This window comes from Cotesia glomerata, linkage group LG3, assembly GCF_020080835.1.
Source record: "Cotesia glomerata isolate CgM1 linkage group LG3, MPM_Cglom_v2.3, whole genome shotgun sequence".
NCBI lineage: Eukaryota > Metazoa > Arthropoda > Insecta > Hymenoptera > Braconidae > Cotesia > Cotesia glomerata.
The window spans coordinates 490,516-512,377 of NC_058160.1; the positions used below are offsets into that span (position 1 = coordinate 490,516).

The 21,862-nt window shown below is 31.1% G+C and overlaps 5 protein-coding genes across 9 annotated transcripts; 4 read left to right on the forward strand and 1 right to left on the reverse strand.

Moving 5' to 3' along the window:
* Positions 1-306: 306 nt before the first annotated feature.
* On the forward strand, positions 307-1,609 carry LOC123261661. Its single transcript, XM_044723366.1, has 2 exons — positions 307-1,371; positions 1,454-1,609. The coding sequence occupies exons 1-2, from the start codon at positions 328-330 to the stop codon at positions 1,520-1,522; spliced, it is 1,113 nt and encodes a 370-aa protein (XP_044579301.1). The 5' UTR covers positions 307-327; the 3' UTR covers positions 1,523-1,609.
* Positions 1,610-2,322: 713 nt separating this feature from the next.
* LOC123262078 (transmembrane protein 209) lies at positions 2,323-5,925 on the forward strand. Of its 4 annotated transcripts, XM_044724091.1 has the most exons (6): positions 2,323-2,638; positions 2,723-2,848; positions 3,253-3,560; positions 4,059-4,869; positions 4,922-5,083; positions 5,671-5,805. In XM_044724091.1, the coding sequence occupies exons 1-5, from the start codon at positions 2,592-2,594 to the stop codon at positions 5,034-5,036; spliced, it is 1,407 nt and encodes a 468-aa protein (XP_044580026.1). In that variant the 5' UTR covers positions 2,323-2,591; the 3' UTR covers positions 5,037-5,083; positions 5,671-5,805. The 4 variants fall into 4 exon arrangements, with proteins under 4 accessions (XP_044580026.1, XP_044580025.1, XP_044580024.1 ...); XM_044724090.1 differs by having other exon boundaries at positions 2,323-2,649; positions 4,059-5,083; positions 5,671-5,925; XM_044724089.1 differs by having other exon boundaries at positions 4,059-5,083; positions 5,671-5,925.
* Positions 5,926-6,028: 103 nt separating this feature from the next.
* LOC123262079 (syntaxin-18) lies at positions 6,029-7,487 on the forward strand. The gene is made up of 2 exons (XM_044724093.1): positions 6,029-6,169; positions 6,418-7,487. Exon 2 carries the CDS (start codon positions 6,437-6,439, stop codon positions 7,385-7,387), a length of 951 nt encoding a protein of 316 aa, XP_044580028.1. The 5' UTR covers positions 6,029-6,169; positions 6,418-6,436; the 3' UTR covers positions 7,388-7,487.
* Positions 7,488-7,882: 395 nt separating this feature from the next.
* On the reverse strand, positions 7,883-11,527 carry LOC123262080 (TP53-binding protein 1-like). Its single transcript, XM_044724095.1, has 2 exons — positions 11,168-11,527; positions 7,883-11,098 (listed from the first exon to the last, which is right to left on the reverse strand). Exons 1-2 carry the CDS (start codon positions 11,361-11,363, stop codon positions 7,893-7,895), a joined length of 3,402 nt encoding a protein of 1,133 aa, XP_044580030.1. The 5' UTR covers positions 11,364-11,527; the 3' UTR covers positions 7,883-7,892.
* A 386-nt stretch (positions 11,528-11,913) lies between these two features.
* On the forward strand, positions 11,914-20,252 carry LOC123262081 (tyrosine-protein phosphatase non-receptor type 9). 2 transcript variants are annotated; one of them, XM_044724096.1, is made up of 10 exons: positions 11,915-12,068; positions 12,213-12,328; positions 13,326-13,559; positions 14,191-14,280; positions 14,514-14,654; positions 16,461-16,724; positions 17,270-17,910; positions 17,990-18,140; positions 19,423-19,630; positions 19,690-20,252. In XM_044724096.1, the coding sequence occupies exons 2-10, from the start codon at positions 12,296-12,298 to the stop codon at positions 19,917-19,919; spliced, it is 1,992 nt and encodes a 663-aa protein (XP_044580031.1). In that variant the 5' UTR covers positions 11,915-12,068; positions 12,213-12,295; the 3' UTR covers positions 19,920-20,252. The 2 variants fall into 2 exon arrangements, with proteins under 2 accessions (XP_044580032.1, XP_044580031.1); XM_044724097.1 differs by lacking the exon at positions 14,514-14,654 and having other exon boundaries at positions 11,914-12,328.
* The last annotated feature ends 1,610 nt before the right edge of the window (positions 20,253-21,862 follow it).

The window sequence follows — 21,862 nt, forward strand, 5'->3', positions numbered from 1 at the left end:
AAGGAGATTAATGACTGCCGTGATAATAAGTTACTTATATTAATTAAGTTAAAAATAATACATTGAATTATTTGGTATAGAACAAACAAACAAAAATTTACTATACAGTTTATAATAAGGAATGTTAAGCTGATGCTTAAAATATTTCTAAAAATTAATGAGTAATTGTTTGTTCTCCCTCTTTGTAAACTACAACTAAGGAACAACATTATTTCATAAATTCTGTGTGAGCAAGTTAACTTCCCAAGTTAAGAAAAAATTTATGTTAGTTAAAATTTTTCAATGAAAAAGTTGTTCATTCTTTTATTTTTATTAGTGCTTTAAAAAATGTGTGAATTTAAAATTAGTCCATCAATTTTATGGAGTACTCAAGACAATCCAGAAAAACCTCATACAATTTTTTTCATTACCTGTGATAATGATCATTTATATACTTATAACCTTCACCGTCCGGGAATTTGGTCATACAAATTATCAGAAAAGTCGTGGACTGAAGTAATAAGCTTGAGTAATAATTTACTGCCATATCCAAGGACCAAAATAATTGGAATTGTGGAAGATCAGAACAATTCGAAAAAATTGAAGATATTCAGCATGCAAAACAAGATAACTAGGATACATACTTGTGATTTAGAAACCAAGGTAATTGAAGAGCAAATTTTGGATGGATCTCTCCCAGACACTGCACAGTTTTGCCAAATGAATGTTTTTTGCTATAACAAAATTTATTACACAGTTGTGTGCGTCGAAACAACGAATCGCGCTGATCTGCTGAGAGTTGATGTTTATCGTTTGAAGTTGGACACCTGGGAGCGTGTTTCCAATCCAGTGGAAGCATCAAAATGTGATATAATTGAAAGATCATCAATGGGAATTATTAATAGCAGCAACAAGATGTATTTGTTCTACAGTAAAAATATTAATTCTATTCGGGTGTTTGATTTGGAGAAGAATACTTGGAGCTGGGTGGGAACATCAGACCCCAATCAAGATCAAAATCTTAATGATCACTGTGATAGCGACCTAGAACTTGAAAAAGACTTGAATATATTTCGACGAGATAAGAGCGGGAATGATGATGTTGTAAATGTGAAGATGGACCAGCCGCCAATTGGATCTTATAATTACAGCATGTCAAAATATTGTGATCCGGATACTAAAGACACGTGCTTAATAGTATCTGCGTCTAAATACAGAAACATTAATAATACACCTACGGAGATTTGGAAGTTTAATTTGTCAACGTTACAGTGGGGACTTATTGATAGAGTTGGAATCTTTGTTAATCAACAACGCGTCAGTCGCTGGGCCTGCATTACTCCAAATGGTAGATTAGTCACTCGTGATGGATTGATAGTTAATGATCCTCAAGTAATTATCTTCTTTTTATTTCTTGAAATTTATAAAATAATAATTGGAATTCTAACTAATTTTATTTATTTTTTTTTTTAAGAATCCACTCGCTGTAATCCACCGAGAGTATATTTACACCACTTGGACCAAATTTGTTGATAATTGTTGAGAAGCTTTCGTACACTCGAACAAATTTATTAACCCTAATCAAATTATGATACTGAAATCAGCTGACAGCTGACAATTTCTTTAATAAATAAATATTTATGAATAAAATTTATTTTTTTATTAGTAATTTATCTAAAAAAATTTTTTTTGTCAGCTGATTTTAGTTTTATAATCAAATTTTGATACACATGTTAAACTTTACAGAAAATAAATTTGTAACACTATTTTTAATATTACTGTCAAAAAATTTAATATGGTAAAACAAAAATAATAATTTCTGAGATTCAAACATATATAAATACAATTATATATTTATTGTCAGTTTCTTTTGACAATTTTTGCTGCTATTAAAAATTTTTATTTGCACCTGATACAACTTTAAATCCGCTTGTATTAAATAAAAATGACAGATCATCGATATCGATTCAAACTTATTATTTAAAAAAAAAATAATCATCCTATTTAATTTCTATTAAATTATTTATTCATCTATATTATTGTTTTTTATGAAATTTATTCATAAAAAATATGATATTTAATAAAGTTATAAAAAAAATATCAACTGATTAAAACTCATTTTTGATTCCATTTAAAAAACATTATAGTATAGGAGAGTTAGTATATATAGTATAGTACACTTATTTAGCTCCATTGGACTATAGAGGGTAGAGGTACCTCTACTACATACCCTAAGCGTCACATTATCACTACACTAGTCAAGTACTTTTTAATAATTAGAAAAAAAATTATTTTTCAAACAGTTTTAATTTTATTTGACAACTGAAGATCAATAAAATTCCTTTTATCAATAAACAATCAAAGTTTATTTTTTATTTAAATTAAAAATTATTTATTTGCGCGAAATAAATTAAATTAGTCTTCATTGTGAGTCACGTAGTCCAAAATCGCGGCATTTGGTACACTCGTGACTCGTTTGTTGGTTATATTTTTTACTGGGAACTGTTTATTTATTATTTTAGTTGTAAATAAATTAGCAAAATTTAATTGAAGTGATTGATGGTTGGTGGTAGTAATTTATTTATTTAGAAAAAACAATTTAGTGGTTAATAATGAGCGACTTTCATTCATCTATGAGATGTATTTCACCGAATGCAAGGTAGTTACTCAGTAATCTGTTCTATTTATTTATTTAATGATTTTTTATATTGTAATTGTCAATGAATTTTTTTTTTTTTTTCAGTATGCTGGCTCCAAAACCGCAGGTTCAACAGACGCTGGATTTGAGACTAGCACAGACAAGAGTAAGGAATAGTATCACTTGGTTTTTGATCAATGGAGCACTTCTCAGTGTTTTATTATTTGATATGTAAGTTGTATTAATTAAAAAATTAATTTTTTTTCTCTATGAATTTAATTATTATAATTAAATATGCGCTAAATTTTTCTAAAAAAAAAAAAAATTGACAAATATTTAAGTATTGAGATGTTAAAATACAGAATAATATAATTGACAATTTTAAAATTGCAATTAACAAATTTAACATCGTAAAAAAAAATAAGATTAATTTACGTCATATTTAATTTTATCTGAAAAAATTTGCATTGATTTCAATTAAAATTCTAAATTAAAAATTTTTAATAATTAGTAATTAATTTTTGAAAACTGATCCAAAATTTAATATTTTTAATTGTTTTTTTTTTTTTTTTAATATTAAAATTTAATATTTTTAATTTTTTTTTTTTTTTTTTTTTTTTTTTTTTTTTTTTTAGATTGTACGTAGATGCGACGTACAAACAATTTCTCTGGATAGAATGGGTTCTAGTATTAATTTTCGGACTGAATGCTTTGTACCATATAGCAAGTTACATAATAGGAATATTAAATTTACGACCTGTAATGTTAAATCCAGAGCAAAAGAAATTATTGGGAGTAAGTAATGACGAGACCCTGTTCAAGTCAATTTCATCGACCAATGAAACAAAGTTATGTTCAGAGCCAATTTCACCGATATTAAACATGACTAGCCCACTAAATTTAAGCCGAAGATCACTGGGGACTTCAGCGTTGAATGAAACCAGTATGAGTTTTTTATTTTTTATTTATTTATTTACTTCCCAAAATTACATACATAGTCTTACAAAAAAACTACATATAATCCCCATAGAGACAAAATGATTATCTGTACATAAGATTAGGGAAAAAGAGATAGGCTTAATGCCTAGTGATATACAAAAATATTTATTACTAATTGAGTCACTCTTTCATGAGCCTTAAAGGATAAATTACAATTTAATATTTGATTTGATTTTGTATTTGGTAACTAATTTTTTATTATTTTAGAGAATTAGATGATTTTGAGTATTTGCTAACCATTTTTTTATTTTAACCTTGTTTGTTTTATTAATTTTCGATAATTCTTTATATTGAGTTGGCAAAATATTAAAATATTTTGTAGCTACGTAGTATGAACTTTTGCAGTATTTCGTTTTATTGATTTTACAAATTTTATTACATTTTATTCCTTTTTTATAAATTATTTTAATTTAATTAATAACTTACTTAAATTTTATTGCAGAAACTTACTCGAGTCCATTTTACTGTGGAGCTGGAAAGTATTCAAGTACCCCGACATCACCCAAGAGTTTGAACAATACGTCGACAAATAATTCGCTCAGTAGATCATTGAACACGTCGATGAACGGGAGTCTAACCGGTGAGGGATTAATTCAAGATGAAATAGAATTACAAAATTATTTAAAAGACGTGACAGAACGCGAGCGGAAGACGAGCCACTCAACAGCGGTAGACCAGCCTTCAAATTTACTGAGTTCATTTTGGTCCCACCCGGCAATGAGGAACCCTGGAGAAATATCTCCGCTGTTACGACGGTGCGCTTACCAATTAGCGCCAACTGTTGACAAGACAAAATCTTCAAGTCCAGGAAACGAAGAAGGAATATCTCCTCGCGGGTACTTCGGTGCTCCGGACGTCTGGCGAAAGTACCGAGTTGACAGTCACAAAGTAAACCAATGGACGGCTAATCTACGCCTGTGGATAAGCAAAACAGTCGTCGAGCGGGTGATGCTCGAAATAGAGGCCGTCAATGCAGCATTGATTCGCCACGGACTCAGTGACTCCCAGGTAGGACACGTGGGGCTAGACCGACTGCGAAAATTAGCCCAGGCTCAGAACATCGTCATGGGAATCCCAACGCTTCCGACTTTGGTGCCTTTTCTCGAGATTTCTAATAATCAGGACTATCTGGTCAAGCGAATCAAGGAACTGGCCAAAGGAGGGTCTATGAGCGAGTTCAAGTGGTGCAGCGGCGAACCCTACAACGGGAAACCCTGGGAAAATAGTTTGCCAACAGACACAGCTATCATCATGCATCTCGTCTCTTCATACATGGACACTCAGCTGGAAGCTCCTCTAGATCAGCCAGACGCCAGGACGTTTACTTCCAGGTACATGGCCAAAAGTGGATGTGAGCTACCGAGGAATAAAGGGCCTATTATTGTTTGCCAGTCGGTTAATCCTCCACATTATTGTTTAGCACTCAGTGGTGATTCTTTGCCCGCTGATTATGAAGAAATTCCACGAGTAAGTTTTTTTTTTTTTTTATATTTTTAATCAAATTTTACATGACACTTAAATTAATCGAAATTCAAAAATTTTTTATTTTTTTCATCAATTACAAGCAAAAAAATACATGAAAATTAAGTTAGCCGACATCTAAAAATTTTTAGAATTTTTTTTATTAAAAAAATGATTGAAAAAAAATTTTTTAAATAATTTCATTTTTAAAAAACTTTAAATGTAATTTTTTAAAAATATTTTTTCGCTCTAATTTAGATAATGAAAAAAAAAAATCATAAAATTATAATCAGCTAACTTTTGTATTATAAAAAATACTTAAAAAAAATTTTATAATCATTTTTTTAACAAGAAAAATTATAAAAATTTTTAGATGGCTAATTTAATTTTAATTGTTAAAATTAGCAGAAATTTGACAATTTTATGAATTTTTATAAAAAAAATATTTTTTAAAATCCACACTTGTAATTTTCTAAAATTATTTAATTGTTATAAAAATCTAAAAAATTTTTAAATGTCTGTTAAATTCAGTATCATAATTTTATTGTTTATTTTTATAAAAAATTACATAATTAATTAATTTTTTGTTACAGGGAAGAAATAACATGTTCTACACTTTATTACTCTTCCTCTATATTATTAAAACCCGCGATCATGGAATGTTGGGTAGAGTTAATTTAGGAATGTCTGGAATAAATATCCTCTGGGTTATAAACGACTAATAATTAATAATTTTTCTAATTTATTTATTTTACCGTAACATTACCAATAATTGTAATGTAATTTATAATATACATTTTTTTTTGTAATTTGTATAATAAAAAACATATTTTGTGATTAAGTTTTCAGTTAGTTTTTTAATTTTGAATTACGCGCTCTTTTTAGTTAACTTCCGCGTGCCTTCAATATTCGTTATTATTGCGTTATGTTTACGTGATTACATATGGTGGTTTGACGAAAAAAATTTAATAAAGCAAATAAGATGTATTTAACACAAGTATTATAATTTAATGTTTAAATTTAGAAAACTTACCATAGAATATTATTGTTTTAAATAATTATTCAATAAATGATTTAAATCTAACCTCAAAGGTAAGAAAAATAATTATAAAAATTAATTAGAAATTTTTTTTACAATTTTATATCAATGAAATTGTTATGGAAAAAATTAATAAAAAAATTCCACGTGAAAATTAAAAAAAAAAAAAAAATTTTAGAAGTATTTTTTTTTATTGTAATTAATTTGTTATAAAATAAAAAAAAAATTGATAATTGTCAGCTAACTTCAGTATGATGTAAGAATTATTTATTGATTGTTAATAAATAAAATTTTATTTCAGCTGTTTGCTATAATTTAAAATGGACGTAAGCACATTGTTTCGAGCTAGCGTAAAGAGCGTAAGCATACGTCAAAAGGCGTTGGACGATGACAAGTCAAAATTATTTCCTAGAAAACTACGTCATGAGTCAAATTTCTACAAAAAATCTCTAGCAGTCACCACCCAAATAACGAGATTGAAAGAATTTTTATTAGAAAATAGGTCTGCATATTTAAATTTCTCCGGACATTTAATCAGCCAGCCGAGGATGAGCGACGCTGAACGCGATAAGATCGACAATGGAGCCCAGGAGATTATCAGCAAATGCTCGCAGTTGATAAAAGAACTGAAGCGAGAAGCTGCTGATACAGATGTATCTCAACAGCATCACGAACACCAAGAAATAATGCTATTTTTAATCGACGAGTATTTAAAAAATGTATGCAAAATTTATTCTGAGCAAAAAGCTATCCGGGTTAAAAAAATGGTCGAGCTGAAAAATTTGTCCAAGTTGGAGCTCAACATTAAATCGATTGAAGAAAATTCTTTTAAGCCTCCTTTGAATTCTGTTGAAGAAAAGAAAACCTCGTCGGCTAGCTCGAGTCCTCTGAAGGTCCAGGAGATGAACGGAGACGTCAACTCTCTGGCATACGAAGAAGAATTATCAACGGAGGATGTCCAGATGTTTGAAGCTGAAAATGAACAGCTGTACAATGAATTAAATACTGTCACCGAAGAAGTTAAGCAAATTGAAAGCAAAGTCGTTCACATTGCCGAGCTCCAGGAAGTTTTCACCGAAAAAGTCCTGGCACAGGATCACGATCTAGAGAAATTGGTCACTACTGTTGTTGGCTCCACGGAGAATGTCAAGGAAGCGAATGAGCAAATTCGTCAAGCTATTCAACGCAATGCCGGACTTCGGGTTTGGCTGCTCTTTTTCCTGCTGGTCATGTCTTTCTCCCTTCTCTTCCTCGATTGGTACAATCCTTGAATAAAATAACTTAATAATAATTAAGACTTAAATATGTATATGTTTTTTACAAAAAAAGGTTTAAAATAAATCAGATCTGTGATTTGCCAAAATATGCCAATATATTTTAATTATTATCACCAGAACAATTGTACATACATAACTACTGCTTATGAAAAATGAAATATTGTATGGAATTAACATACTCAATTTATTATTATTATTATTATTTTTTTACACGTTACATGTTCATGTACCAAAATTCTAGTAGTTTTATTCTTAAAAATTAATATCATTAATTGTAAATATTAAAATTGTATATAAATTCTCCAATGCATAAAAATAATTTTATAAATTGATTTACAGAGAAGACTAAAAAAAAAAAATAACTAAAATTACAAGAAATTTATTGTAAGGATTTTTTTTTCATAATAACGTAAAATATGAACCTCTGATGGAATACAAAAAAAAAAAGATATTATAATAAAAAATATATAATTGGAAAAAAAATATCTGATAAAAGTTTTTATGACGAATTTGATGTCTCTGTGATTTGTTTTTTGTGTTTACAGCGTTCTTCCAAACCTGGAACAGTAGCGCCTTCGATGATGCACTGTACAACCCAGGTAGTAGACACCAGAGGAACATCATAATTAGCAGCCTTTTCCTCGACCCAACCCGGACAATTTTGATTAGTCACCACGACAGTTGCGTCGAAAAATTCGTCTTTGGGTGACTCGATCAACTGGACAACACCTCCAGCGTTTTCAATGACAGATTTCCAGAAATTAACTGACGACTCCGAGACAGATATCTTTGGTACCACGACTTTGAGATGTTCGAAAGGCATGTTACCTTGGCGTTCAAGGTTCTTGATATAGCCTCCTAGCCTGATACTGTACCCAGCAGGCAGCTCAGACGCTTCGGGACTGCCGAGTTTGTTGGCGAAGCAAGACGTGATGATCCACTGATGATTGTACGGCATGATGCCTACCGAGAGGCACAGCAAGCTAGTGGCTGTGATGTTGGGAACGTTGGTGATAAGCTTGGTCTTTTTGTACTCAGCTGGTGGGATTTCATCAAACGAGTTGTAGACATGCCCACCACCAGCGGTAATTTGATCCACCAGTCTCTCTCGCAGGAATGGAATGCTAGACCACTCGCGCTCGTAGTCAGTTCCTTCTTCAGAGTATTCACTCGACACTGGCTTGGCTTGTTTTATGGCGTCAATACTCTCCAGTGGCGCACAAGTTAATATAAAATTCATCCCCTTGAACAGAGTCGACCCAGCCGGGGGAATTGGTCCAAACTTCTTGATAGTCTCATCATCATCAGTCTTCTTCTTACTTTTTCCCTTGCCCTTGATCCTGCTAGACGGACCTTTGGACGTAGACGAGCTTGAAATTCCCGCAATCTCCGGATTTATCTCACCCAGCTCAGTGACATCTTCGTTTTTGGCGTCTGAGTCAGAAGTATCAAAGCTTTTCTTCTCTGAAACTGAAGGTTTGCTTCCACTCGTGCTCTGAGACTGTCCCCGAGACCTCAACGCCGACGGACTAGTTTTTTGTCTTCGAGATCCCTCGATTACATTGTCCAAAGTTATTTTTTCAAAATGTGGAGTCGCTTCGGGATTCACCAGCTCGGTTTCTTTTAGAATTTTGAATTGATCTGGAGTCAAAAATAAATCTTTTGTCGTATTACGTACCCTTCCCTTGTCCTCAGTCTCCACGTGGTACCAAACTTCGCCATCAACTTTCTCAACTCTCTGTATAACTCCAGCAGTGTCATACTTTTCTTTTTTGTCAACTACCATCGCGTGAACTAAAGTATTTGGCAACAGCGTGTCCATGATAACATACACAAAATTTTCAGCGACTATCTTAGTTTTTTCATCAAAGAAAATAACTTTCAACTTTGTTTTATTTTTACTGACAATTGTCGCTGGATAAAAAGTCCCGTCGGACCATTTAGCAAAGCAGAGTTTGCCAATACGACTGTCAGACTCCTCGTCGCTAACAGGCGCTTGATTCCTGAGAATGCTCAAAGATCTAGAGCTGGCTCTGCTGGGCGTTGAAACATTCGAGTTGATTTTGTCTTTCTCCTTCTCCTTTTCTTTCTCCTTCTGTCGTTTGGCTTCTTCCTGCAATTGAATAGCTTCTTCAGCAGCAGCCTTGGTGGCTCCATTAGCCCTTGATCTGGTGCTGCGAGTTTTGGTCCTTTTAGCAACTTTTCCCTTCTTACTGCTCTTGGGAGTCGACAAAATTTTAGCCTCCGGAGTCGAGGAAGTGATCCTGGTGAGCGAGCCAATGTCGTTACTGCTGCCATTGTGAGCAGACAGGTCATTGGTAGCTATTTCATGGTTCAAATGATCTACCACGCTGGTTGTGATCAAGTCAATATTGCGCCATCCATGCTTTGGAGACTCGGAACTTTCATCGATAGTATTCATGTCTGCTTTCTTGGCATGCTTAGCAAATCCTCGAGGCAAAGAAAATGGATTTAACTTGGTGGAAGAGTCGTTAGATTTGACCGAAGACGCGTACGAGGAAGAACTGGAAGAACTTATTGTTGATATAATAGAGTGACGGCTACCTGGTAAGGCGTAAGGAAGCTGAGTATTGCTGGTCACTGACGACGGAGAAGTCGGGTCTTTAGTATCAGATGCCGAGACGTCTGCCATGTTAGACACATCGCTGTTGATACGGCTGGGCGGTAAGTAATGTTCTCCATAATTGTCGCAATAAACTGAAGTAACTTCCTTACTGACGCATTCTTTATAATTCTGACTATCGACGTGCAGCAGGCATTTTACCTTTACAATTACAGTGAATTCTTTTTCCACTGTTTTAATTTTTTTAACCTCGATTGACATGTCAGCTTCATTATCGCTGGGCAGTGTCACCACTGGAACGTTGTCCTTGACAATGATATCTACTTTTGCTGATTCGTCACTCAAATCCGAGGGAACACTGGCAGTTCGATCACTCTCGGAGCTTTTTGTTGAATTAGTGCCGTTTGATATTTTCGATTTATTGACAATTGTATTGGAGTCCGAGCCCTGGGAGGCTTCATCTTCCTGGGAAGAATCAAGAACTATTTTCTCTCCGTCCTCGTCCAGCTCGACAACTTCTTTAGGCTTCGTTGGCGCTAAAGATTTATCAAAAATAACTTCTATACTCTGTCTTGATTTTTTTGATACCTCAAAGCTAGGTTTTGCAATTAATTCACTGGGTACCGTGTCTTTAGCCTCGTCTTCCTCGACCTTTTTGTCCTCCAAGACACTCTCCAGCGCCTGCGACAGTTCCTGAAGTGTCTCACCTTTGTCAGGATCCGCAACATTTTTCTCCAGGACCTCTTCAAGAGCTTTGACAGTATTTTCGTTGGCATCTCCAATTTTTTCTTTCGCTTTATTATCTTCCTCAGGAATTTTGTCTTCCAGAGAATTCTCACAGTCAAGCGACTCTGGAGCAGCATCACTGTCAATTTTTTGAACCTTCGACGCAGGCTCTTCAGACCCATTTCTCTTGGCAATCGGCCTCTTCAATGGCGACACGCGTTCTTCCGGAGGAGTCCCTAAAATTTCTTCCTCTATCTTCTCAATTTTTTCCGTTGATTTCTCATTTTTATTATCCTTGTTATTGTCCTCGGTAATTGCCGGAGTCTTTGCTCCAGAATCTTCAGTAGCTCCACCATCTTGGACCGCGTCGTGCTCCCGCGCTTTTGCCGGCAATTCTACACAATACTCATAAATAAATACTCAGCGAATAATAATTGAATAAATAAATAAATAAAATACATTACCCTCTTTGTCCTTGAGTTCACTATCAGCAATCAAAGACTGCTGCGAGCAATCAAAGTCTGTAAGTGTAAAGCTCTGGCTATCATTTACTTTAGTAGACGCGTTTGCCAGCACATTCTCAGCATCTTCAATTTCATTAGTTTCCACAGATTTATTATCGGCAGATGTTTCCATCGCGGTTGTCACCAGCTCTGACATTTAAAATAATTAATAAATACAGTAATTATTTATTTCGATATTATTAATTTTATTTTATTGGTTAATATTTTTTCTCCCGGGTAAACTGGCATAGAATAACTTTTTTGTGCTTGCCGTTGGCTCTCCAAAGACACACCAATAAAAGATAACCTTTTATTATCTCTATTTTTTTTTTACGACAACGCCCCGTAGTTAAAAAATCTCAACTACCAAGACAGTGTAGAGGTCGGTCTTATCGGTTGGAGTTATTTTTAACAGTTGTCAGTGAAGAAGAAACAATAATAAAGTTATTTTAAAAAACAAAAAAGCAAACCTATTGATGTAAAAAATTCAAAATTTATTAAGGGCCTCGATGTCAGCCAAGCGGTTTTTAATGCAAAGCTGCAAGGCGCGGGGCGCGGGTTCTGCGGATTTGATTCCCATCAGCGAGTCGAAAGATTTTTCACATGCTGATAACACAGTTCCCCTACCACACAACTCCAAACGGCCGAATGAGAAGGAGAAATATACTCTCAGTGCCAATAGAATTCTATTCTATTCTAAAAAGCAACTAAAATTGGAGTGTATACTCTCTTGTCTGATGACGGATTAATATAGTTAGTGGTTTTCAATAAAAGCTGTGTTGATGTTAGTTTTATGTCACACACTTATTAATCTCGGAGTAACAACGTGGTGATCGCGCAATGAACAACTAATTTATCTTCCGTATTTATTATTTTTTTACCAACTAAAGTGGCTTCCACTTGAAAACAAAAAACAATAATAACCTGACAATAATGCATTTATTTAGTTATTAATTTAATAGTTAATTAATTAAATAATTTATTTATTTATTTATTTATTTATTAGTTGCGAATGCGAATTTTAAAACTGAGTGCTGGATAACTGGAGACTGGAGAATTAAAGAGTGTTTGTGTTTGTGTTGAAGAAAGATGGCAGCCGCATTGACCGTCGAGCAGGAACAAGTGAGTTTATTATTTATTACACATCACTAATTAACTATTTTTTTTTTTTTTTTTTTTTTTTTACCTTATCATGCTAAATACCAGAGTGTAAATCAATGAGAGTTATCTTTTCGCTGAAAGTTTTATTATAATTTTCAAAACGTCATTTTGCGGCTTTATGACAGCTCCAAGTTGTCTAGAATAATTATTTATATTTATTATTCTTTGATTATTAATAATCTAAAATTAATTTTTATTTTTACGCTTAGGAAGATAAATTGGTTAAAAAATGATAGATAAATCGGTGAGAAGAAATAGTGACAAGGTAACAAATGATCTAATGTCACTGGCATGAAGATGATAATTGTAATTGTAATTTATTGTCTTGTCTAATAAAAAAAATTTGTCCGTGGTTAATATCCTCGGCATCTAGAGGCAATATTATAGAATACAGAGGGTGGGGTACCGGAAATAACGGTGGGATGAGAGGGGCAACTCACTAACGGAAGTAATGTTGGTATTCCAAGCATGTATGACAAAAAATGTCTTGAGACTACGAGTAATAAACCGGAAAATATTCAATATGTATTTTCCTAGAGCCTTTGGATTTTCCGATGCTTTATATCATCTATAACTACATTATATTATATGCCTTATAATAATTAATCTAATTTATTTATAACAATCTGTCTTGAGTAAATATTAATAGTAATTGTCAAATTGATGATATAAAACATAAAAATAGTTAAAGAGTTATTGACATCTAACTGGCTTTAATTTTTTAACTACAATCGATTGCTCGGTTATAAATAGATCGACAATAAAATATAATACACGGGTAAAATTTTATATGTAACGTGTTATTATATTATTTATACTTAAGGAGTAATTTGCTATTATTCCACTCTAAAAATTATGAAATGCTTTCTAAATTTTATTAACTATTTAGAAAATTTATTTATGTATCTATGACACAAGATTATTTTTTTTTTTTTAATTTTTTGTTTTTTATTTTTAGGCAACAAAAGAATTTATTGAAGCGGTAAATAAATGTCGCGCTGGTAGAAGAGCAAGCCCGGTGTCCTGGAGTACGGCTGTTAAATTTTTGACAGCACGTAAATTTGAAGTACCACGTGCATTAGCGTTGTATGAACAACACGAGGCAACAAGACGTCGTGAAGGTTTGGCAACTCTTCATCCAACTCAAGAGCCACTTCTTTCAGAATTACGTACTGGTAAATTTACCGTACTGGTAAGTTAATATAAAAAATAATTTAGCAGATATTTAATCATTTTTGTAACAAATAAAATATGGAAAAAAAAATTGACATATAAATTAAAAAAAATTAAAAATGCAATTTTTTAAAATTAATTTTTCTCTACAAATTTAATGTAAGTTTATTATTTACAAAATATACATCTGATAAAAGTACACACACATATTTATGCATATCAATTTATTAATCTGAGAAGAAAATATTTAAATAAAAAAATAAAAAATCTATTTTTAATAAAAATGAAGTTAGCTGACATTTCAAAATTTTTAGAAATTTTTTATTGAAAAAAACTTGTAAAAAACTTGAAAAACTACAAGTGCAATTTTTTAGAAATATCTTTTTAGTTGTAATTTAATTAAAAAAAAAAAAAAATCAAAAATTTTTAGACGTTTGCTAGCTTCAGTGTCATTATTTTTATTAAAAAATAAATAATTATCAAAAATTTTTCCTCAGTATTAAAAATGATATGTATCTCATATATTTGATGTGTAAAATATAATATACACGATGTATAATATGATGATACAATATAGGATATATAAAATAGACTATTACATCATCAGCTTATTCACACATATTATGATGACAAATTAATCGTTGTTTTAGCCATCAAGAGACGGTACAGGTGCAGCAATCGCTATTTTTACAGCACACTTGCATCTACCTCAATGTACAACTCATCAAACAACTCTTCAGGTTTGCTAAAATATTATTTTATTATTATTTACTGTTATTGCTGCTTAAAGCTCAAAATAACAATATAACTACAGCCTTCTATTGATAGTTTCCGAATTACAATAGCGCTTCACTCTTATTTTGACATTTAAATTAAATTAAATCCCTCAAAGACTGGGAGTAAATAATAGCACTGCAAAGCGTAATTAATTAACGACAAGCTTTATTTAACATTAATATATTTTATATTGCAGGGTGTAGTTTATCAACTAGACGCCGCGCTGGAAAGCGCAGATACACAAAAACACGGATTAGTATTCATTTATGATATGTCCGACAGCAAATATCAGAATTTCGATTACGATTTGTCGCAAAAAATTCTTACACTACTCAAGGTAATTTATCAAGCTGTGATTCAGTCTCTGATAATCATTTATTATTATCATCATCATAAATATATATATATATATATATATATATATATAGAATAAAACAAATAACACACTCGTTATCTCAATTAAAAATAGACCAAATTATTAAACTTCCTCTACAAATAATTCATATCCTCAATAAAATATTTTTTTTCTTCAACAAATAAATTTACCGTAATAATTTTTTTTTTTATTTTAGGTAAAATACTTGTTCGAGTTTTAAAAGCATTAAAGTATACTTTTTAAAGACCTTGCGTGCAATATAAGATACATTACCTCGGAATATATGTATAAAGTGCCTAACACGTACCAAGTATGCAAGAAACATTAATAGATAACACTCTCCCTTGGTTGAGAACGTCACTCACCCTTACCTAAAGTACCAACACACTGACATACTATTTCTCCTACTATTATGATTATTATAATTTTCATATACATATATACACGCATTGATATAAACCTACACACACTTTTAGGAATATTCATCCCCTTAAAACGCTGGGCGAAGGCTGTGAGATGAAAAGGGAGAGAAGAGAAGATTTTCCTTTGGATGAGCTGACGCGGTACGGCGGTACCAGTAGTCGTGCAACCCCAAAACGAATAAAGTTAAAAAGAGGGTTCTTTTGAGGCCTTTCGGCAACTACCCGTCGACGAAGACGACAAATCGCGCATGTCCGTGCTCGTAGACGTCACAGCGTACGACGACGCTCGAGGTTCGTCGGTCAGTAGTCGTTGTCGTAACTTGCTATCTACTCCATCAGTAACGACCGCTCGGATAAAATACACATATATATTTATACATACGTAGATATATTTTTGCATAGTGTACACTCGTCCTTTTTTTTTCTACAAAGGTATTCGTTAGTCTTCTTTAGATCTCTAGTTTGTTGCTTTGTATTTTTATCTGCATACCTCATTAGAGATTCAATACAATTATCCGAGGTATACAATTATTACTTATTGTAGTGGATAAATTTTACCTCGGCTCGATCCAGCTGTTTCTCGCTTTATTCCTGTTCTTTTTATCCTTTTTGGAGTCTATCCGACGTGTACTGGCAATAGGAACACTAATCGAGTGTTATCGATTCACGGACAGACTACGTCCTACCGGTTGTGAATTAACCTTTTTTTATTCATACGATTATTGATAAAAAGTTCCCTTCAATTAATGACATTTAATCATTATTGTATTACCGTGTAATTTTAATTAGTTTGTTTTTAATCACCCGAGCAGTGTATCGAGTGACTGTTAATTGTCGTGTGGTTATTTTTAATCATAAAAGTGTGCCCTTTTTCCTGCGTAATTAACAGAATAATTACGGCTTGTGGATATTTATTGACGATCTATACACCCGCTATAAATTATGTATAATAGTCTCGCTTTAATTTGATTAATTAACACCAGAGTGACGTTATACCTGATACGTATAATTTACTTTTTTTTTTGGGGGGAGGTTTTAATTATATAAAATATTTTATCTGAAATTAAATTTTAATTAAGACAAGAAAAATCAATAGAAAAAATGTAATATATTACGTTTTATGTAATTTTAAAATACACCTTTTCCAAGAGAGTTCTGGGTCATTGGAATGAATCCAAGTTTAATGTCGTCGCGAAATTAATAATAGAAATAAAATAAATACATTAAATTTATCCGAAATTATTGAGCTGTAAATTTAGATTTAAGTATTTTTTTTTTTTTTTTTTTTTTTTTTTTTTTTTTTTTTTTTTATGTGATTGTAATTAATTATGGTGTATTTTTTTAGGGAGGGTATCCGGCTAAGTTGAAAAAAGTCCTGATTGTGACGGCACCGCTGTGGTTCAAGGCTCCGTTTAAAATTCTACGTTTATTCGTCAGGGAAAAATTACGGGATCGTGTATTTACAGTGTCAATACCTCAACTGACACTTCATATACCCCGAGACTCGTTGCCTCAACGTTTAGGCGGTACTTTGGAGATACAGCATGAAGCCTGGCTGTTACATTGTCTCAAGTCCATGACGAATCGTAGCGGTGGTGAATTGTGTGAGGTAATTTATTTTTATTTTTAAAATTTAATAGTGTTAAACATTTTTTCTAATGAAATATCAATTATTTTTATCTAAAGACACTTAAATTGTTTGACGAAAAATTTTTTTATCATTTTTAGCAATTAAATCATTGTAAAAAAAATTTAATAAAAAATTCCATTTGTAGAAATTTAAAAAAAAATTACAAGTACGAATTTTTAAAAACATTTTTTTTTTTATAAAAATTAAAAAAATAAATTTTATTTATTAGTATAAATAAAAATAGTTGAAAATAAATATTTAATTTTATATTAATGAAATTTTTTTTCAAAAATTAAAGTACTATTATAAAATAAATTTGATATCTACAATAAAATTTTAAAATTATTTATTATTTAAATTTTACTTAATAATAAATTGAATATTAATCAAAACAAATTATTTAATTTTAATTTTTATTTTAAATAAATGAAAATTAATAATTATTATATTCTAAATTAAAAAAAAAAAGCTTCTTATAAATAAAAAGAATTTTTTTAATAATAAAAAAATATTTTTTGAACTAGGTTACCCCGAGAGTGGGTAGTCCTCTATCACCGACATCAAAGTCGGCAGCAGAAAGCCCGACAAATGAAACAACAAACAATGTTGTCAGCAGTAGCAACTCAACAAGTCCAATAAGCGAGAAGCACAAAATAAAAAATGGAAGCGTAACAATCGGCGACATTGAAATAACAAATGGAGACTGCTGGATAGCAAGTGATGAAGCGCCGTCACCAGTCCAGCCGCCTTCATCAGCGAGCTCCGGGTTCAGCGACGACGACAGTCTCCACGGGGACCTGGGCTTGCAAGCAGTGACAATGGAGCAGCTCGTTGAGGCAATTCACTCCCGCGGACGTGCCGGTCTAGTAGCTGAGTACGCGGAAATAAGACAAAGGCCTCCCGATGGTTCATTTAATAACGCGAAACTGCGTCAAAACCAGCCAAAAAATCGATACACCGATGTGCTGTGCTACGATCACTCGAGAGTTTGTCTGTCTCAAGTTGACGGTGATCCTTCGTCGGACTACATCAATGCCAATTTTGTGGATGGTTACAAACAAAAGAACGCTTTTATCAGCACCCAAGGACCATTACCCAAGACTTGCGGGGACTTTTGGCGAATGGTCTGGGAACAGCAGACTTTAGTCGTTGTCATGACTACCAGGTAAAATTTATTCACTGGGTTAATTTTAATCGCTAAGATAAATTCCTCACTATCACTGATAAATTTATTCTTTTAACAGAGTTATTGAACGAGGACGGACTAAGTGCGCTCAGTACTGGGGTCCTGAGTCAGGTGATGAAGTGTCTGCCGGTGGTTTTACCGTCACGACACTTGAGGTTGACACTAATCCGGATTACACGATATCTATGCTGCTTTTGACCAACAACAAGGTCTCTCAGACTTGCTGATAAATATTTTTTAATATCGCGTTACTAAATCCGAAAGGGCGTATAATTTAAAAAAAAGCGCCATTCGGCCATACCCGAGATGGATAGGTAGATTTCTTGTTTGAATATTTAAAAAAAAAAAAAAAAAAAAAAAAACACGTTATTAAAAAGCAATTATGTCCTAAAATATATTTTTTATTATATTTTTGCAAATAACGATATGAGACCGACTACAACAAATAGATATTCAAAAACATCTATCTAAAAAATAGAATTTGTAACAGATGAAAGTCATTTGATGTTAAAAGCTAAAAATTTATTTATTCTAGATTTTTTTTAATTTTCCCAACTGCGAAATAAATTGAAAAATGTATCAAAGGGCGACGAATAATAGCTCAAATTGAAAATAATTATGTAAATTTTAACATCAATTTGATAGATTTAAGCTATCTTTTACGGCCTAAAAATTATTTGAAGAAAAAGGGCCGAAATACGTTCATTGAAAAATTTTTGAAAATTTTCAATATCACGAAATTAATTAAAAAAATCATTAAAACTAGACAAATGATAGTTTTATATTGAAGGTAATTAAATGAAGTTTAAGATAAATTTGATAGATATTATCTATCTTCTACATCTGGAAAATTATTTTCATAAAATCTACTAAATTCAAAATTTTTTGAAAATGAAAAAAATTTTTAAACACCCACAACTCGTAAACTAACCGGCCAATTTTGCTCATCTTCAAACTTGATCTTGGTATTGATCCACAGAATAAGCTCACAAAATTTCATGACGATCGATTGAGAATTGTCGGCGCAATATATATACATATATATATATACATACATAAATACATATATAAACTTTTGAGCCAATGCCATTTTTCGACATTACTCGATGAAATGAAACATATTATGACAAAATTTTCTAAAAATTACGATATGAGACCGGCTACAATAGATAGATTTCTAAAGAAATCTACCTAATAAAATTTTTAACTTCTAACATAAATTGACAATTACAAAAAATTCAACTGTGATAGTATTTTTAGGTCAATTTTCAAAAACCATTTTTTCATTAGATCTTGACGTTGGGAGGTTTTTAGACGCTACTTTAATTATTGTTTCATATATACCGTTTTTGGCTTTGAAAATATTTTTTCTTAAAGCCAAAAGGGCGTCTGTTGGAAAAAAAATTTTTTTTATACGTTCTTTTGACTTTAGTAACGCGATATGTTCAAAATAAATGTATTATTAACAGTTTTTTAACTTACTTTTTTTAGACTGAAGAAACCCGTGAAGTTTGTCATATGCTGTACACAGCTTGGCCAGACTACGGAGTACCACAATCAGCCAGAGCTCTTTTACAATTTCTTTCGTTGGTGAGACAACAGCAGACCAAACTGCTTGCTAGCAGGGGAGATACTTGGGCTGGTCATCCTCGAGGACCACCAATTGTAGTACATTGTAGTGCTGGAATTGGTCGTACTGGTAATTAAAAATTATATTTAAATTTTATCAACAGTTATTAACATCCGGTATGATTTCAGGAACATTTTGTACATTGGATATTTGTATATCTCGCTTGGAAGACACAGGAACCGTGGACATACGCGGTACAGTTGAAAAAATCCGAGCCCAGCGAGCTTACAGTATTCAAATGCCAGATCAGTATGTGTTTTGTCACCGCGCTCTCGCAGAATATGCACTTTCTCGGGGGATGCTGGAGATTCACCATCTTGCCATGTTACCACCTACCATTGAGGAAGACTCTGACTAGGTTACCAGATTAGTATTTTAGATAATCATCTCGATTGTATTCCAATTGTTCTCTCCCGACCTTCTGAATCTTTACATCAGCCTGATCCTTTAATTGATTAATATAAGTATTTAAAACTATCGGCTCTCTATTAAACAAACCGGTGATTCATTTGCAAAAGCTGTTTCTAGTCTTGCTAACTAAATTATTTTCCATTAAAAATTCATTTGTGTAACCAAAGAATATTTTTTTATCAACTTTAAAAAAAAAAATCCATCAGGATTTTATTGAAATTTTTTATCGACTTTTGGTTTACCAGTTATCTATCGACACGCGTAATTCATTAATTTTAATGAAAAAAAATTAGACTGATGAAAAAATATACTTACTAACGATGGAACAATTTTAATTATTATTAAATAATATTGAAGACGTATCCAAGTGGCTAATTACTCTCCACTATTTTTCAAATTATCAATATCTTAAACGATTAAATTTTTTCTAATCGTCAAAATACGTTCTTCCTTATACTCGAAATATTTATAATAAATAATTATAAATTTAAAAAAATTAATAAACAATCAACCGGACGATATACAAGTAGATTTCTAGAATTAATATTACTATTATAAATAATTTAATAAATTATATTAACTCGCTGTCAGTAGATTTTGCATCTGAAAAAAAAAATCCTGTGATCTTTAAACGTTACACAAAAAACAATTTGTGAATAAAAAATATTAATGGAAAAAAAAAAAAAAAAAATGAATTAATTAATAATAAATAAATATCAAAAAAATTATATAAGACAAATATACATGAATATTTTTAAAGAAAAAGTAAATAAATAAAAAAAAAAACGTTTAATATATTTTGCGCCATTAGCCGATTTATTTTTTTTGAATTTTTAAAAATGGTAATTAAATAAAAAATATAGGCTCCGATATTAAACAAATTATAAATTTATAAAAATTATGAGAGAGCATAAATTATTAAAATTATAATTGTCAAATTAATAAGACGTATTTTTGAATTGTGATTAATTACCGGTTATAAGATAAATTAGTTTAATGTTTTTCTTCTTTTTTTATTTATCACTATAATCAATTGAATTATTTTAATAATTAAAGAATTTAATATTGTAATATTTATATCTATTAATTATTACTTGTTTATATAAAATATCAAGGGCATACTTTTATATATAAATTATATATTAATTCATGTTAATTCCATTTATTTATTTAATAATATTATTTCAATTGTTTCAAATTAAAAATATTATTGATTAATAATTAACAATTATAATAATTAAATTTCATAAGACTCGAAGATCAGTATTCTTTTTTTTGTTTAAGATACTTGATCAATTATCATTTATAATTAATTAAAAAAAAAATTAAGTAATATGTAATATTGTTGTAGAATTAATGCTTGGAGCGGATTATGTAAATTTTATTTTAATTATTTGCCATCGAATAATTGAATTTGTATTAAAGGTTTTGCTTTAAAAATTATTGTAACGCCTCTTATTAATAATTAATAATTAATAACAATTGTAATTCGAGTTAACCCGGTAAATTGAAAAAAATGAATGATCGTTGTGTGTACCAAAAAGTACTGAATAATTGTGTCTATACGTCCTTGCTACAAAATAATACAATTATAGCTGATATAAAGTATCTAAATGACTATTAATTGTAAACGTTAAAAATTGATAAAAAAAAAAAAAAAAATGTACAACATTTTTATAATAACAAATGTAGTTGATTATCAATGATGTGTTTTTCGTAAGAGAATTTGTTTATTATTATTATTAAAAAAAATAATAAAAAAAACAAAAATGTATATACCATGACTCTAAATATTGTCGCACATATTATTTACCTAATAATTATTTAATATATTGCAAATAAAAAAAAAAATTGTTGTTTATTTATTTCAATCCTGGAAATTTTTTGATT